This window comes from Ctenocephalides felis, unplaced genomic scaffold, assembly GCF_003426905.1.
Source record: "Ctenocephalides felis isolate EL2017-DRISC unplaced genomic scaffold, ASM342690v1 CF-g0.4_SCAFFOLD_01170, whole genome shotgun sequence".
NCBI classification, from domain to species: domain Eukaryota; kingdom Metazoa; phylum Arthropoda; class Insecta; order Siphonaptera; family Pulicidae; genus Ctenocephalides; species Ctenocephalides felis.
In genome coordinates this window covers 15,972,310-15,992,763 of record NW_020537324.1, presented here as the reverse complement: position 1 = coordinate 15,992,763, position 20,454 = coordinate 15,972,310, and the positions used below count along the sequence as shown (strand labels likewise).

Below are 20,454 nucleotides of genomic sequence, written 5' to 3'. Positions count from 1 at the left end.
CATTATATTTTACGAGTACATCGACTATGTATATTGCTATGTATAATAGCGATAATGGTAGCTATTACTTAGAAATAATATATAAGATGTGATTAATATTAATTCAGTAATTAGACTGTTAATGCTATGATTCACGTCACATTAAGTTAAATGTTTCAAATAGTTGCCATTTATTAATATAACTTTTAATCATTTCATTTAAGAAAAATCCTATATATTCTATGAGAAAAGACTTGAGTGCTAGGGGTAGGGACAGGGGCGTAACGTGCCTTGGCGGGGCCCCGTATCAAAATCGGTTTGGGGCCCCCCCTAAAGATTTTTCATAATTCAAAGAAACATAAAAAGATTAATAAATTCATTTAAGAAAATTAAAAGAACATTTATTTATCAAATTTTCAAATATACGTCGAATATTATTTTTAATATTTTACAAGTAACTATAATTAAATATTCACTCTCCTTGCCTTTTTATCAGCAAACTGATTTATTAAGTCATTTATAGCTGATGATGTTTTTATTTTTTCTAATGTTTCTGCCTCTATGGACAATAGAGACATGTCTGATAGACGTTCCTGTTTTATTGATGTTCTGAGGTAATTTTTGATTAATTTTAATTTTGAAAAACTCCTTTCAGCAGTTGCGGCTGTAACTGGAAGGGTCAAGAATAAAATGCAAGCTGTTATTACATCCGGAAAACTGGATGCAATACTATTACATTTTATTAATAATAATTCAGCGAGTTCTTTAATAGAATGAATATTTTCGATTTCTAATTTTAAGCATGCTTTTAGAGCTATCAATTGATCGCAAAGATTACCTGATAGATCTTTGCAGTATTTTGTCGTCAGTTTTCCGGAAGCAATTATTATTTCTTCATTTGAAGAAGACGTGAGTTTTTCCGGTTGCAATATTCTGAACATACTATTTACGTCACAAAGGTTTTGAAACCTTTGTTTTGTTTGAGAAATTAAAATATCTAAACAGCAATAGTACACGTTTACTTTAAAATATGATTCAGGGTCTAAAATTCTCTCGTCTTGTGATAACTCATCGAAAAATCGCTTTGTTATCTTCCGCCTCTTGTTTTTAAAAATTGTTTTTATATTTCAATTCTTTGCTAAATCCTTAGTATTCCTTAACAAAATAAGGAATGAATTTTTATGCCTCAATTCGCGCAGACTCTTTAAAAGATTTCCTAATAGTATGCTAGTTCGTTGTAAGTCATTACTCACATCCTGTAGAGCTTTCGAAATTGGATTAATAATTTGAAACAATAAAGAAAAAAATGTTACGAGCACTAAAATATCATAGCTTTCTAAAAGGTTAATTAAATTCTTACATTCTTCACGTTCATCTTTTTTTTAGAAATTAAATTTAATTTATACAGAATTTTCACTATTAATAAATAGTTTTTGCTTATTGCTAATAAGGCGTCGTTCCTTGAAAACCATCTGGTAGGGCATACCCTTTTAAGTGTTACTAAATATTCCTCGGAAGAATCTTGATTTAGCATTGACCAGCGTTATTGTATGCTATTGCCAAAAAACGTGTATATTTTTTCGATTTAAGAAATTTTTGGCATTTTTTATGACTTCATCTTTTTTCTGTTTAATTTTTCGTTTTCTTTTTACTCATTGTTTTCTTTAAATCACCACTAACACTTTTCTACAAATCATCACTAAACCAAAACACTAGTGGTTTGTATTGTAATACAAAATAATTCACAATCACTGAAATATGTAAATAACCCCCGCTGTCTTTCAATATATAAACCCTTCGACTAACTCTGGCAATTATCATATGATTGTATTTTTTCTAACGTCTTTAGTTCTGTACCAAATGTTGTACTTCTTGTCCATTTTGAGTCAGTTGGAAAAAATATTACTTATTAAAAGAAATCCCTGCCGTTCGTTCGTCGCTTGTCAACATATCATTGTATTTTGGGTACGCATAACTGTACATTGTTTATTGAGGGTTTTACATTGATTATTGAGGGATAAACGGGGAAACTCCGTAGGCCAAACATGCCGACAATCGATGTAAGTTGTCCCGACAATAAAAAGAAATTAATTTTTTTGACTTTGTCGTTTGTGAAATAAATAAAAAGTTTTTCTCAATTTCTGTTAACGCTCGTTGGGGGCCCCCTGGGACCGGGGGCCCCGTATCATTGATACGGCTGATACGGCGGTAGTTACGCCCCTGGGTAGGGACATGTAGCTTAGATAGATTTTTGTATTATAAAATATTTGGCACAAAAATTCGCAGTTTGAAGCTATTGTAGGGTAGGTCGGAAAAAATTCAATATGACTGTAAGCAATTGTAAAAGCTAATCCAATTATATCACAACAAATAACATATATCAAACAAACAACTATCTGACTATGTCCAGTAAAACTCCCAGCTAATTCATCATTGTAGAAATGTGATGTTTTGCAGTTTTCCAAAAAATTAATCCTTCTTCCCCTTAGGCGGGGAAAACAGGCCCGATGTCTTATTTTAATATTTAAAACTTTTTTTTTTGGGCTCGCCCGTAGGTAAGCGGTTAAGAGCGATGGGACTTGTTTCAGAGGTCCCGGGTTCAATACCCACTTCGAGCAGCCTGTTGTCAGGCAACAGTGACAACGATTTTTACTTGGAAATATAAATAGCAATATGTTTCCAAGTGAAAATAGCCCTCACCCGGCATTGTTGCACCATACTTGCCCTATTACAGAGATTGTAATAAAAAAATTATCATACAGAGATGTGACAACTGTTTGGGTTGCCATCTGTAATAAAACAAACGTAGTTTGTAAGATATTAATCACAACAGTTCATAGAACCCATAAGTTCTGATCGCTGTTCAAATAAAATTATAAAAAAAAACTTTTTTATTAAGTAATAGCTACATTATTCAACGAATGCAAAATATAAATTTTATGGGTACTTTCTTTACAGAGATAACACTATATACAAACTTCTTGTGATATTTCGTCAGAAATATTTATCAGCAGAGTAGACATAAATATTTATTTAACTTATTTATCTCTTATAACATTGCACTTTTTAAATTTAATTTGCCTTTTTATTTACCATTCTGTATTGTTTACACCTTTGCCAGTGTAAAGGTTCAGTTCTTCCTTTTTAGCCCACCCACGTGTATGCCTTTATAGACGTTATACAAATGTAAATTAGACGTTCGACGAATCGAACGTAAAATTAACAACACAAAATATAAAATAATAAAATAGCGTGTGCTTTGAATTATCTTAAGGTCTCGTAATAAAGTCTCACAACCAAAAAAAACTAACAACAAAAGAAAATAATTATGGATTTTCAAACAATGCTATCTTCTGATGGCAACGTCATAAGGTGATGACTGGTTATACATCTTTTTCCCTCTCTTTTCAAATATTGTTGTTAAAAAATTAAAATAAAATATTATTGAAGTAAAAAAATAATATCACTTACCTCTGCACATTCAGAAGGCGGCGCAGTATCAGGAGCAGCAAGTTCGTAGATGTTAACAAGATGTGCAGCCTGCACGTGGACCATTAGTTCCCAAGCGCTGCTGAAGTGGTCTTTGCAAATGACACACAAAAGGTCTGCACCACCTAAATTAATAAATAGTTGAATAATTTTTATTAGAAACTATTCGCTTTTATACCTGAAAGATACATAAAACAAAATTCTGCAAAAAAAATAATAATATTTAATGATAATACATGTCTTTTCCGTAAATAAGAAACAAAACAATTTTCATTTAACGTCGAAGCATTTGGAATGAAACATCAGAGATGAAACCAAATACAATATCTAATATATTTATTTTGCATATGACTGAAATAATGATCATGATTATATTATAACAATTTATTCTGAAATAGAGAAAAAGCTCCACCAAAACACATTTATAAAGCAAATTGACAGGATATCGCGCCAGTCCGGAAAAACTTTGTCATATGAAAGAGTGTTCCCAGGTGTCTGTTATCGTTTTACATCATGATGTATAAATTCATTCGTTATAGAGATGTTATTGAAAAATAACATTGTCATTCTTGCAAATGAAGTGAATTTTTATCTGTGACTTTTTTCTGTATTAACAAGACTAATTTATATGTCTCTTGTCACCGATTTTAATAAAAGCTGACAATGTAAAGTTACGAATCAATATCGTCAATAACAATGTTAGAATACGAATATTGAGATAGAGCATCTATTGGGAAATATTTCTTTTTATTAGTAATATAATATGTAAAAGCAAATGTAGTAAATGTAGTAATAATTGAGTAAATTATAAACAAAAACCTACATTTCTTTGTTCAAAATTATTTAACTATAATAACATGCAAAAAATGCAATATTTTAAACAATTCTGAATGTTTATAACTAGATAATATTAAATTTTCTAGAATATGCTAAGAAATCAATTATTAGCGATAACGCCATAAAAATATTAATGGGTAAGTACTCTCAACCGGGTCATAAAAACTATATTTCAGATTCTATATTCTCTTGATTATCTCGAATTATTTTTTAAATCATTATTTAATATACTTACTATTATATTCATCTCCCTGTGGTCTGCATTTACATGTAAAACGTAACTTGCAATACGACTTTTTGTGTTGTAAGAGATCAAGGAGTTCAGTGAACATCTCACGGCAGTTTCCACAGATTAATATATCAGGATTACCTGAAACCATTTTGGTATTAATATTTAGCTAAAAATTATAGAATATTGTGAATTTTAAGGTTTGAATCACAAAATATTATATGTGTTATAATTTGTTGCACCAGATAAAATGTTATAGTAAGTGTTGTGCTATTTATTGCTATTTTGATGAATTGTATTATTTTTTTCAAAAATATAAAATTTATTTCAAATACTCAAGTCTAGTAATCTCAACATGTTAATCATTATAATTGAGAAAAATGAAGCATTTTTCTTTGGATGTCCAAAGTCGCCGAAAGCTGATCTGGACACACCTGTATGAGCGGGTCTACGTTTCTATTAGAGCATTTTCTACGTTGGACAGGAAAAAAGGAACAGAATGTAAAGAACAGCACATACTTTATTCCGAGAATCGAGTTCAGTTAGCTATAAATCTAAGTCTTACGTCCCCGTTACAAGCTTTGTGCTCTCTACAATTTCACTGGTATAATTTTTACTATATCGGGATAGAGTCGAACTTTTGCATATTTTTATAAATAAATATAAAATTTTTGTATATACATGATTAATAATAGCTATCAGAACCTAACGAGTCCTATAGGCTGTCAAGTTGACTTCTTAAACCACTTGGTTTTTTATGAATGGCAACACATACGGTCCCATCTCCATGTAATGAATCCATTACTACAATTTTTGCAAATATGATAATTTTTATGTTTTTCCTACTTACTATATATTTTAAATTGGTGTGCTAAAGAAGATGGTCTCGGAGGGCTCTGGCATCTGTGCTGTGCGATGGGGGCCCATGCTTGCTGTTGTTGTTTTGTTGGAATCGCAGTGCGACTCTGGTGTCCACCTGACATCAGGCGCGGGCGCTTCACTTGCGGTGACAAGCGCACCGGGTTTGCAAACGCCGTAGAGGCGTAGTAGCTGTAAAAGAAATAAAATTCAATGAATAAAATTAATTTAAATTTGTATTTTAGATGAACAACTATATTATGAGTACATATAAATATATTATGAGTATTTCAATATGTTCGAATGTAAAAATATTAAAAAATGAATATGATTCTAATTTCATCTTTGGTTGAGATATATAACCTTCTCTATGAGAATACTATCAAACACAGGTATAAATGCCAAATGTTTTGCCAATTTAGTCCAGCTGTAAAACTACCGAACAATTGCTTCGTTTAAACTAAATATCGACCTACTCACAAAGTAATGAACATCCAGAACCCGCCAAACTCTGGTCTGTTTCCGTGCCTTTGCATTAATTAGTCATTGTCAAGTCTTATTTAGTATCGGAGAGTTTCCGATAGTGGACACGTACACAGCAAGAAACTTCCTGTCGTTATATCGCAGTTCTGTTCGTGTTTGTTTTGTATGTTTTGTGTTTGTTGTTATCGAAAAGTTCCACAATGTCCTCTTTCTGAGAGACATGTTATCTTTTGTTTGGAAAAATTCTACAAGAAATTCTGGCTTAACTTTGCCATTCAGCTGCCGTCTCATAGGGAGGACAATCTTGATTGTTATAGGGTATCGTTAAAGTGTATAAATTTTATTCATAATACGATTAACAAAAAATATGATGAAGTATGCGACTAACTTCCTTCAAATGGAAACCCTACATATGTTAATTTATATAACAATTATACCAGTACAAAAGAACTACTGCCATATTTGCACTTTTTGCACCGTATCTCCAAAACGGCTGAGTCTGCCATTGTCAAAAACTCTCTGGCACGTCTCTTAAAATTTACGTATCAATAGGAATCGACTGTTTTTCGAATCATTTAAATCGGTTGATCCATGTTCCCAAAATCGTCGACGAAAATTTGTATCCGCACATACACACATACATCCCTAAACACATCCATCCATTTTTTGCTAATTTTGTAAGGTGTGCTAAAATGTTCAGAAACCTTTGAAATGTAAAGATGTATGAAAACTGTCTTTTTCGATTTTTTTGCAATTACTATAACTTACCCTACGAGAAGTTAATATTTAAATTTTCATTAATTATGACTATTTTCAAATTAGTTTATAATAAATTAATGCATTTTTCTCAAATTACTAATACTACAATCTTTGAAATTTTTCACCAAAACTTCATATAACCTAAAGCATGTATTTGGCGATATCTCATAATACAATTTTTATATTTATTCTGACGATTCCAAATTATAGAGTATATATATAATTATATATGATATTAATAGTTTAGTTAAAATTATTCTATTTAATTAAATCCGATTGAAAAATAAGAAAAAATGGTGTGTCAATTCTATTTGATACGAAGGTCTTTATAATTATAAGACTGTAATTAAAAAAAACGATAGAAAGAAGTAAATAGAATTAATGATAGCTATCGTTTTTCAGATGTATACAGCAAGTTATTTGAAATAAATAAATACATTTATTGATATATTTAATAATAATTCATTTTGATTTTTTGTTAAATTATTCATTGCAAATAAAGATGCTAAACATATATTATTTACTAAAAACATACTGTGATTATTTGACATAAATTGATAAAAACTAGCATTTTTATATTATCCTCTTATTTGGTAATTTGTTTCTAATTCTTATCGCCTCGATTCCTATTAACATCAGTGGAAAATAATTTAATTTTTTTCCAAAAAATCATTAACACAAACTTCAAATACAATTTCCAAAGTGCAGTAGAATAAAATCAGTATCAGGTCGTGCCAAATACCGTAGAAGTTCAATTTCGTAAATTTTTCGGTGTGTTAGTGAACATTCCCACGGACTTTACACATGCGAATTCATGAAGTTATGTATGTTGGTATGTAAGGTGAAGTTTATAGGGCATTAGCCGGATTTTATTACTTTAAATTGGTTCCGAAGCATTTGACTCTATCTCTGTCTTAGAACTATCTTGGAAACTTCCTACAGGTAACACTGAAAATATATGGCCGAGCCAACGCAGCGAATCAATGGGAATTATAAATAAACCTACTGAATAACTTATGCGGAGAGAAGATGTTAAAATGTCTGAAATTTTTTAATCATTATTGACATTAGAAGAACAAGTGGAAAAGTCGATAAAAGTTAACTTCAGCAGGTAAGAATTATTAAGTTTATATAACACGGGGTGAAATTAACACGACAAATTATCAAGTATTAATATCTACAATACAATAATTTCTTTCATTGGTTGTTTTTTACATATTTTTATAGATGATAGGGTTAATTTCATTTATTTAAATAGATAATAACAATGTGAAGAATTATAATGGATAATAATGAGTACATTTTAGACAACATCACGTTAGTCAACTTTTGCTTCAAGATTTATCACTCTGAGCTGAATAATGGAGGATTCTAATTAATTATTGTGGTAAACACTCAGTGTTTTTTCATTTTAAATAGATTTTTATTGATATTAATTAGAAAACCTTAAAATATTTTTTTTAACATTTATGAGTGGTTTTCCGTCTCGTATAGCAGTGTCACTGCCGCGAAATGGTTAAATAATGTTCCCTGTGGGAGAATGTACCGTGATTTTTTATAAATTAATATTGTACTTCATTATAAGCGTATTTCACATAATTTTTGATAAGAAAATATATTTTATTTGTTGAAAATTTTATATTGTAGAAAGAAATCATTGCTTCTGATATTGATATTTTAATAAAGAAATAGAGTAAAAAAATAATGACTCATTTATTACTTTTTACATCGAATCTAAGTTCCAAACATTTCGTGTTAACAGCTGAAAAATATGTAAATATTATCGTGGTCGTATTTACTCGTTCTCCACGATAGCGTGGTCGCAACATTTTGTTTGAAATCACTTTTAGCCGGAAAGTTTGTCAACCCTTTCGTGTGGACTTTTCTTCCTGCTGAAGGGGATGTTTTTAAAAGTATTTTGATTTCTTTCATTACGGCGTCGCTATTACGATCCATGGAACAACTTCGAATATTCTAAGGGAAAAAGAGAAAAGAGAAAAGATATTTCGTGGGGCGGGCACGATATGCAAATAAACACTGTAGCTGAGAATTAGCATGCGACGTGCCGCAAGTTTAACGCCGAAAGCTTCTGCAAGTTTCCGAAATTTGAAAGTAAGATTATCATTTGTTACTAAGAAATATTATTTTTGGTTATCATATTTAGAGATCGTGCATTTTAATTTACAATGAAAATCAATTGTGGATTTGAAACACTTTACTAAATTGAACGTTTTATCATTTGGTTTGTTGCAATATTATTCAACAAAATATTGAGAATAGAATTGAATAGAATTTTTATTTTACAATATTATTCAAAATCTATAATTAACTATATATTTATTAAAAATCTTTTTACAATTTTGTCCACTATAAGTATATATATATATATATATATATATATATATTTATAAAAATAAAAAATCATTTAAAAAATGATGTGAATTATTGAAAAAATATTTATTATCACGATTTGTAGTATTATTTCTACTCAAAAAATATCTTGTAGTAGAACTTCGTACTGAATACAGTACGTGCATATATATTTATATAGGCTTAAAGGTTCGCATTTAAAAAGGTCCACCCCCATTATCTCAATTACCAGTAAATTGAAATTTTTTTTCCTTTACAATATTACACTAGTATTGATCTGCAATATTTGAATGTAGAGGGTAAAAGATGTGTAGCCAGCCTTCGTCTTAAATCGGGCGACTTCGCTACTATGACTTTAACAGACACTTTTCAATTTTGTGACAAAAGTATTTTTTATTGATCCTTTTTGTTTTTGAGCATGGTTGTTTAGTTTAGGTTACCTGAATAAAATTTCTAATATATTCTTTTTCCTTATGGAACAAGGTGTGATGTTATTTTTAAGCTAGAATCTATATTTTTTTATATAAAATCTAGAATAGCTTGCATATGGTTCGGCGTGAAAAACACCACCTAAACCTTTATTCTGGCAAGGTGTGAGCAAATAGAAACTAGTTAATAAGAATGTAAAATAAGTTAAAAAAGCAATTTTACACAAGATAAATTATTATTGATTATAAAAAATGTGCTCATAAAACATGTATTTTAAATAGAACTTGTGTTAATCTCGTTTGTGATTATTAAATTACAAGAAACAATAAAATTGATTATAATAAATTAAACAAAAATAACTACTAAATCGAGATTCATAAAGTAGTAACAGATGATAAAATGTTTAAAAGTGGGTATTTAAATTATGATTTTTAATTTTGTTGTTCAACCTGATAATTAAACAGCATCGCATTAATTCAATGATGTATTTATTATTTATTTAATAGCTTGCATATGGTGGTTGGCATGAAAAACACCACCTAAACCTTTATTCTGACAAGGTGTAAACAAATAGAAACTAGTTAATAAAAATGTAAAATAAGTTAAAAAAGCAATTTTACAAAAGATAAACTAAAATATTAGTTATTATAAAAATGTGCCCATAAAATATGTATTTTAAATAGGACTTGTGTTAATCTCATTTGTAATTATAGTATTTCAAGTAACAATAAGATTGATTATAATAAATTAAACAAAAATAACTACCAAAACGAGATTAGAAAGTAGTAATCAATAAAATTTTAAAAAATGAGTATTTGAATTATGATTTTTAACTCTGTTGTTCAACCTGATAATTAAACTGCATTGCATTAATTCAATGATGTATATATTATTCTATAACATATTTCTGAAATTAAAAATAAAATGTGGATCTTTTTGCCCTCTGGCGTAAGAAAACACTTAACAAATTTTTGAAAACAAGCAAAAAACATATTTTTACCATGATGGAATATCTGGGAGTTATGATGAACATAGTCAGATAGTTGTTTGTTTGGTATGTGTTGTTTATTGCGATGTAATTGGTTTGTTTTTCACCCAATAATTAAAGTCAAATTGGATTGCTGTGCCCCGCCCTACCATACATAATAAGCCGAATTATTTAAGTATTTCAATTAAAATATAATTTTCACTAACAACTTAAGATATACAGTGAAATAAAATACTAGAGATTACAAAGTATAAAATGCAGGTAGAAATATTAAATATGCATTAAAACGACAATTTTGGAATCTCAAGCGTGACGTGCGATATCGTACAGGAACTGAGAGTCGCAGTCCGGAAGCAGGAAACGTCACAGGCGGAAATTGTTTTTTTTTCTCGCGACTAGATTACACCGAACGTACCGTTTTCCGAAATACACTCCGCTTTTCGATAGGAAAATCTGCGAAGGAGGTGACAAGCGGGAAGTTGACTTATTTGCATAAGGACACGAATAATGACCTATCGCGCGTTCTTTAATAGCACGAACAAACTCATTTTGTCCGTGGACGGGGACACAATCGACGGGGGCGTCAGCCTTTGTGTACGGACTTATTGTTTCGTGACGATCGTAAAAAATCGGTTGCGAATGTTGAATTAGTTAAAGGGGGTTGTCAATGTCAATTTGATGTCGAATCCCTTACTACGCTAATTTATTATTTACAAGATTTTCTTTGTCACAATATCGGTGCGTCTCTTCGCCGTTTCGAAATTACCAAGCTCAGTATAAAACAAAAGCAAGGATAAATATATATTTATATAAAACTGAAAATAGATAATATTATTAGACTTGTTAAATATTTTATTGGACGTTAATCGAAAATCAATTTTCATCAAGTGGCAGACACAATTCATTGTATGTTGCGCATGCATATACAAAAATCAACATAATCGAAATTTACTCTTTCAAGTCAACCGATTGATTTTCAACATAAATTTAATACTAAGGTAGAGCGGGACTTAAAGGTCCACGGTTAATATGATCCAGCATCAATATCTCAAAAACAAGTTAAGAAATTTTTAACAGCAATATTTGAAATTAGACAAGAAAAAGATGCATGATCAGCCATCACTTTAATTCTTACTACGTTGCTTTCGAGAAAAAACTGCAATGTTTGAAAATACATAACTAAAAAATTTTTTTCGTTGTTAGTTTTTTTAGTTGTGGGCATTGTTGTTTAATTTACCCTCAAGATAATTTTTAAGTACACGTTATTCAATAGTTCTATAAGATGTATTGTTAGTTTTGAGTTAGATTTAACAGCTTTTTATACCTACAATGATGAATTAGTAAAACTACCAGAGTTTTAGTGAACATAGTTAGATAGTTATTTGCAGTGGTGTTGTGCTAATATTTTTTTTGCCGGAACGCTAAAATTTAAAATCCGGTTCATAAACCGGTTCAAAAAATTTGATATACATATTTCGATAAGAACTCACAAATCTAATATATTGACTTTTTATATAATTAACTCTATTATACACAGCTAGTCTATACATTAAATTGTACAAGTATGAGGGAATCATTGAGTACATAATTTATATTCTTCAATGACATTAATCATATTTATTCTGGTAAATAATAAATACCTACATGTATTTATTATGATATAAACGTACTCAAGATTTATTACAATACTTTATAAGACTTATCTTAGTAATATGATAGATAATCTATTACCTATCATACTATACTATTATATATTATTGTATATCATATATAGATATCTATTATCTATCATACCGTGAGATACCTATACCGTCATTAACTTATTATATACCCTACATACCTTTTACTTCTTATAAATACTACTGTCTAATTTATATATTCTATTAATAATATGATAGATAACCTATTACCTATCATATTATACTATATTATTGTATATCATATATAGATATCTATTATCTATCATACCGTGAGATATCTATACCGTCATTACTTATTATATACCTACAGACCTTTTACTTCTTACTTTATATATTCACCTATATTATATAGGTTTACCTTACGCCCTATGTATTATCTCTACCTATCTATTGCCTATACCGGGAATTGAACCCGGGACCTCCGCGTGGAAGTCGCGCACCTTAACCACTACCCTATCGGGTACCCCCACTAATAATATAATATGGGACGCACTGTTGTTTCCGCGGGTAATTTTCTAATTAATTAGGTAATTAATACTAAGGTGGCGCGACGACACGCGAAAAAAGACGGTTGATTGTAGCGTTACGGTGGTGTAGTGGATAAGGTCGTCGCGTGCCACGCGGCGGACCCGGGTTCGAATCTCGGTAGGGTTAATGTAGCGTGTAAGGGAAATTATAGGTAATAGGATATATAGTAGATATAGGTTAGGTGTATTCGGTATACAATGTAGGGATTTGAGAGTATATAATGAAATATAGCGTATGGTATAGATGTAAGGCGTGTAGTATAGAATGCAACGTATAGGCACACGTAAGGCTATAAAAATACATGAATAGAAACCTATGATGTAGATGTTAGCGTAGAAGAAATGCGAATGAATGTAAGATTTAATTTATAAATATTATTTTTTCTATAAGAAGTTCATACACCTCAATTTGTTACTAAATTAAAAACGACTTTGATAAAACCAGTGGTTTTGTGCTAATATTTTTTTGCTGGAACGCTAAAATTTAAAAACCGGTTCTAAAACCGATTTTCATGTTTTTCCAGTTCCGTTCAAAAAGGAAAGAAACAAAAATTATCACAAAACCCATTTTGTGCACATATATATATATGTTTATTACAATAATAACATTTAATAAAAATTAGTTGAATAATAACGTATAAAATTTTCTTATTAAATCATTTTCTGTATGTAGCGATGTTTTTATATTTTTTCTTGTCGGAACGCGTTCCGGCTCAAAAATGATTTGCCGGAACGACGTTCCGGCGCGTTCCGGCTCGACAACACCACTGATTATTTGTTTGATGTGTGTTATTTGCTATGATACAATTGGTTTGATTTTCACAATATAATTGCTAAAAATCAAATTGGACCTTTGAGCCCTTGAAAATTCAAAAACTGATCACAAGATATCAGATGGTAATTGTGCTGATTAGTATTGGTAAATATTGTTTTGATTAAACTTTATATAAATATAAAGTTTATTGTCTTAACAAAGATCTTAATTTGAATATAAAAGTTCATTAAAGTTTAAAATAATAATTTTAACCCAATTGCAGATATTAATCAGTCTATTTGAGAGATATTAGTTAAAAATTGCTTTGAAATGAAACCAAAAACAAAAATTTTAGGCAAATGAAAAATTTATTTAAATATTAATTGTTGGTGAAGTCCATTATCTGCCTTGCATAAAAGCAACATTTCACTTACACTAGTTTGTTATTCTTTTATAATATTATATTATTCTACATAATTTAATATTTCCCCAAATAAATCAAGAGTTAAAATTGCCATTCTCATTAAAAATAATTCTGCAACCACAAATAATTACCAGAAATAATATTTCGAAAATACGCTACTTCTAATCATTAACAAGTGCGCTTCATAGACAGCTGTCGATTTCCAAAACAAAGGTTCAATCATGATCAAAGGCTTCGCGAGCAAACAACGGGAGCCGTCACTTGTTAAAAATAATGATTATCTACACTTAATTAATTGTAAACATCGCTTTTGTACATAAACAGGTACAAAACTCATTATAAAACATCGATGTTTGCTAATGTATTGTTTTTGAATGTTCCATATAACTGACGTGTACGTGTAAGAGGACACGGAAGTTAATAATTTAGGAAGGAATTCAAGATATGAAAATTGTAAAGGTCTTTTTATTAGTGAACAAATGAAACTATTGTTGAATATAAACGTATAATAATAAGATGTAAATTGTTATTATTAATAATATTATTTGTATAATATGTGATTTAATATAAATAATATTTTTAATAATATAGTATTAGAAATATCTTATATATAAAATTTCCATGTCACATGTTTCCATACTTCTCCCAAACGGCTTTTCCAATTTTTACCATATTTTATATTCGTATTCAGTAGGTCTGAGAATAGACTACTATCTATTTTTCATCATACTTCAAATAACAATTTGTTTTTTCAAAAATAGTCTAAACCTCATACTTTTTTTTTAAATTAAGATCAATTTTCTTTATGATTTTTTTTTTAAATGTAAAATTGCACAACTTTTTTTACTTCAAAATTTTATTTATTTACATTAAGGGTTGTCCACCCCTAACATTTTTTTCTAAATTTTGGGACCAATTTCCTTCATTTAAATTTTCTATAATCCGAAAATAAAAAAATACATTATACTTTTTTTGCTTCAAAAAACTATTTATTAAACGTCCTAATTAAATTTAAATTATTCAGTTTCAGTTTAGATTAGCTCTTGCAAAGACTATTAAAATGACCCAAGAACATTTTAATGTGACGTCCATTTCAGGAGGTAAACTATTCATATTTTTTTTGGCTACCCCTTTCTCTTATATACCACATTTGTAATCAGTTATTTTAATACTAGAAATATTTTCATGTCAACTGGATGTTGTCTAAAATTTGAAGAAGTAATAGACAATTGATAGTATATAGTGCTATACATTGGGTAGTAAGGTTTGTTTGTTTCCGAATATATATGACTCAAAATTTAATATTAGGTGCATTTTTGCGTACGACCTATTATTCAGAATTTCCTCAAGAATGCACAAATTATAGACTGACTTTTGTATTGAAAATAATTATTAGGTTATGATCTAAGCTTTTAATTTGTAAGATCCTCAATCATGTCAGAAGTAAAATGGATACTTACAAAAATTTACTTTGCAATCATAACACATATTTCGATCACAACGACCTAAAAATGCTAAAATTGTCCATTACATCTATTACGTATTCCATACAAAACTGATATCGCTGGTCCAATACAAGTCATCTTCGGAATCCTCGCTGCAAATTGTTAGTTAACAATTCAAATTGTTGATGTTGTAACGGTTGCGGACCACTGTCAGATGCAAGACGTATTGTTGAATGTTTAATCTCGGGTTTAATGGCGTCGAGAGGATTAGTTTGCGCCTTCCACGAATATAGAGTAGAACATGCATGCTCTAGTACCACGCCGCCCGTGTAACATAACACAGAATGCACAACCCCCATAGATGCTAACGTCGGCGGCCTTTGTGCGTTGCGGAACGCAAATTGATGACGCCGCGTCAACTTGCTGAAATTATTTCAATCAAAAAACATAGACGAGAGATACTACAACGTGATGGTATACGCCGAGATACGAATGCAACAATTATATTTATTTAGTATTCAGCGGAACAAACAAAATATTTATTTTTGTGAGATTTCAATCAAATAGTATAATGCCTCATGTAAAGTAACTGAAATGATTGGGAATGCATATACATAGGCAAATAATATTTAGTAGTTACACGATAAAACAACATTTTTGAATTAGATCAATAGGGAACCTACATTTTTGATTAGAGTAGATTTAAAAACAAATTAATTCTAATTTTTAATAACTTGCAAATTACCCATCATTGTAGAAATGTGCTTTTATGCCGTTTATCAAAAATTTGTCACCTGGTCCCTTTTAGAAGCTGGAATAGGTAGGCCAGGGGACAAACAGGTCCAATATCTTATTTTTAAATTTAAAAGGGATTTACGAAATAATGGCTACATTATTCAACCAATTCATGGATATATTTTTCACGTACATAACACTATATATAACCTTGATCTGGAATTTCTTCAGAAATATTTATATATATCAGCAGAATTGTAATAACTATTCAATTTATTTCTCGTAAAATTACTTTTATTCACTTAACTTCAATTCACTTTTGAATTTGCTGTTTTTTATTATTTACACTTCCGCCAAGGTAATGTTTCAGTTGGTCCTGTTAACCCTTTCCACGTGCTAGCTTTTATAAAAATTATATGAAAAACTATCGAATCTAAATTCAAATTAACAATACATCTTATAAAAAAATTAAATAACGTAGACTTAACAATTATATCGAGGTTTCGTAAACTGAACAACAGTGCTCACAACCAAAAAATAAGAACGAAAGAAAATACTTTGTTTATGACCAGTTATTTATTTTTTTCCCTCTACTTCCAAATATAGTTGTTAAAAAATCGCAACTAAAAAGATATCGGTGGTGGACCATTTTACATGCGGACCTTTAAGCCCCGCTCTACCCCATCACAAGTATTGGGATGATTGAAATTATATATTAGGTTATGGTTTGGATAGACACACTTGATGAAACGTGATGAAAAAACATAAATGAATACATTTTTTGTCAATTTCTTATATTCATGTTAAAAATTCAATAGTAATCTCAATTTTCACATTTTGCTTCAAATCTATAAATACCAAAGTAATCAAAATTTTAACGAAATAAATAAAAACGATATATCATTGGTGAGAAAATAATTTAATTTATATTTCAGGAAATTGTTTAAATAGAAAAATTTTAATCTATTAAGAAATTGTAGATCCTCATGAAATTGAAGTTTCTTATTTTTTTTGAGATTTTTTCTATCCATAACGAAAATTGAAAAGTAATCAAAATTCTTCGTTATCGTTGATAAAACCAAACTTGACTTATCGTTAATAACAACCAAGTTATCCAACAACAATTTTACCAAAATGAATATTTCAGGTGATATAATACAATCTCATTTTTATTGTACTTCGTTTAATAAATTTTCTAACCAAATTGAGATCTCTGCACATGAAACACCCACTTAAAAATACATTTTTTAATCATCATTTCTCCAAGATTTTATTAGAAATTTTACAATAATAAAACCGAGTAGGTACAAAATTAAACAAAACTATCCGCATGTAAATGTACATAATCAAAATCCAGCAGGGCATATATTTTCGTTTTTTTCTTCATTTTGCTGCACGCGATTAATACTGTACGTGGTCCATACTCTGGGACGCTGTAACGACAGGCTTTTGCCACGGCGACTTCCGCGCAAATTAACAGGGTGGAAACTGAGAAATTATGCCCAGAGAAAAATCCTTTTTATTTTTTCATCAATCTGCAGACGCAAAATCGAAGACTTGACATTGTGTAAGTACCCAGGGGAAAGAAACTATGATCGTAAAATAAGGGACAAAACAATTTTTATAATATTTAAATGACTATATTACGTTTTACTTCGCCTTATTAGATTGATAATTGATTATATTAATTGGGTAAAAAATAATAAATAATTGATCAAGCAAATAGTATTTTACTAAAAATTCATTTCACCGAAGCTCTAGGTTGTACACAGAAGTTCACAATTTTCAAACAACGTGAATATTTTTTTCTTTATACTTTTCAGGACTGTTCAGTTCAGGTCAATATCATCACCCAGTTTCGGCTCGACGTTGAGTTCTGGGATACCTTGTATATATATTTGTCTAAATATTGTATAAAAACGATTTATTAGGAATGATGCATACACATTACTCACAATATGCGTATAAATATAAAGCTCATTATATTTCTTAGTATTAATATTATATTATTTTTCAAACGATTTCGAATAATTTCTCACAATATTTTACAAGATTTTTCAAAGGTGTTTATGCATAAGCCTATTAAAAAAACATACGTATTTGATAAGAGAACGCGAGGAATAAGACTTTTAAAACCCTTCATTATAATACTTTTGAAATGTATATTTCAGTCTTTTTGTTAGCACAAAGTACTCAAAACTATGTTCTCTCTTATAAGAAAGAGAAAGAGTTTTTTTAGAATACATATAAGTCATATAAGTATTTAGAAGTCATATAAGTTGTTGTGATGTAACTTAATAATTGGCCAACGTTTATTTGATGTATTTTTATCATTAGTGTCACTCTAATAGTAATGATATTTAATTTGTGCAAAAATGCCAAAGAGACCATTTTCACTTGTACCCTCTATAGTTTGACGTAAAAACCACTACTGCTGGACATCAGGATGTTCAAGGTTGTTAAAAAACTAAAATTCTAACCACTAGGCCACGGGTAAGCCCAAAATTTAATAAATGAGAGATTTATGAAAACATAAATCTCATATGTAACTTATTTTAAAAATAATGAATAAAAAGTTATTTTTTGTACCATTTAAGGAATTGCATAACTCAAATCTCTAGATAATACATAATCCTCCTAATGCAGAAAGCGATCGTATAAATTTTGCATTAGATCTGAAAGATTTGGCATGAGCAACAATTAAAATTAATGAAATTCATAATACAATGAATAACACATTAGCATTTAGCCAATCAGGTCATTTGGAATGCAGATGCACATCAGTGCATCTATTATTAAAGGTTTCCCTATCCCTCCGAGGGTGGCGCTAATTTTAATTGACGTTGCTTAATGAGGCGAACCATAGTGCAGGGTGGTTATGTAACCTCAACAGATATATATCTCAAACCGTCCCGGGCACCGAGATGAAATTTATAAGCCCGGAGTGCGGCAGCTTCCTACAAGATCTCTTAGTCATCTTCAAGCAAAACGTTGTCGGAGTGAAATACGGTTGAAGCCAAATGATATTGAAGAAAGATTATTTTAATTATGACATAGTAATTGTCGTAAATATAATGGTATTTCGGAAAATCATATAAGATGACTCAAGAGTAAACTTCTGTTCGACCTAATTCAAAATCAGAACCAATTGAGAATTTTCGGAGTAATTCTTGTTTTCTTGTTTTTTCTTTATATTCATGCACTTTGATTGTTCATGTAAGAATCTACTAAAATATGTTTTCTGTTCAAATAACAATTGGGACCAAATATGTTCTACGCGAATCGGATCCTTAACCTGGCCTTAATAGAATGCCATCAATTGATAGACTGATAGCCCATTATCTATATGATGATTTTTATATTTTTGATCCGATGCTAATGAGATACTTGTTGAATAAAATATTTTTATATAATAATGAATATTCACATCACCTTCACCCTGAGGAAAAAACACTTGCCCACCTGTTGTATTGTTTAACCAAAGGTTGCAACAGACAAATGTAGTTAAATACTTGGGCTTGCACCTCGATGCCAAACTATCATGGAAATATAATATTCAAAAGAAACGCCAACAGCTAGAAATCAAGAGAAGAAAACAAGAGTTGAAACCAATTTGGACGTACGGAATACAGCTCTGGGGAACCGCACGCAAATCCAACATTGCCACAATACAAAGAATTCAAAAAGATTTTGAAAGAAATTATAAACGCACCCAAGTATGTCCCAAATTGGTTGGTATTTGAACATTAACACTGTTAAGGAAGAAATTGAAAAGTTCAGTCTGAGATACAAGGATAGAATTCAGAACCACCCTAACATCATGGCCAAAAACTTAATAAAAAAACATGGCATTGAACGACTCAGAAGAAAACGGCCCCTTTTTGATATTCTTTAGTAATACTATAATATGTAGAATTAGTCGTAGGCTTAATTAAATATTTTCACAACAGTGCTACATCCATAAGCTAAACATATCCAACATCGAATCGATCACCAATGGGTGACCTTTCGACCTTTTTTTCTATTATCTAATAAACCATCAAAATTTCTAAATGTTGTATAAGAACGACAGATTGTGCTTCTTAACTGTAAATAAAGAAAAAAATATAATAATAAATAAATAATGCGTTGTCAGGCCCTAGAGCAGTTTTGCGAGCAGAGTTAAACTCTAACTCGATTCAAGGAAGAATGTTGTGAGAGACTTTCCATTGCCAATTCACACCGTATTGCTCGAAATGTGCTATTTTCAATTGAAAACATATATTTGAGCCATATTTTGAAGTTAGAATGAACATCGCTATTGCACGATATCAGATTATTCAGACAAGAGATTTGAACTCATGACCCCGTCTATACAAGCACCTTATTGTCTATTTTTATACATTTGACTAAAAATATAATTAGTAACACATCATACACAAATAGTTGATAATTGTATACAAGATATA

The 20,454-nt window shown here is 30.0% G+C and overlaps 1 protein-coding gene across 1 annotated transcript in view; it reads right to left on the bottom strand.

The window, feature by feature from the left end:
- Positions 1 to 20,454, bottom strand: part of LOC113366368 — a 173,226-nt gene that overhangs the window by 33,511 nt on the left and 119,261 nt on the right. Inside the window, exons 3-5 of the mRNA XM_026607968.1 lie at positions 5,385 to 5,584; positions 4,541 to 4,675; positions 3,451 to 3,593 (exon numbers count right to left, since the gene is read on the bottom strand). Of these exons, the coding sequence (XP_026463753.1) occupies positions 3,451 to 3,593; positions 4,541 to 4,675; positions 5,385 to 5,584 (478 nt within the window). The remainder of the gene's footprint in view (positions 1 to 3,450; positions 3,594 to 4,540; positions 4,676 to 5,384; positions 5,585 to 20,454) is intronic.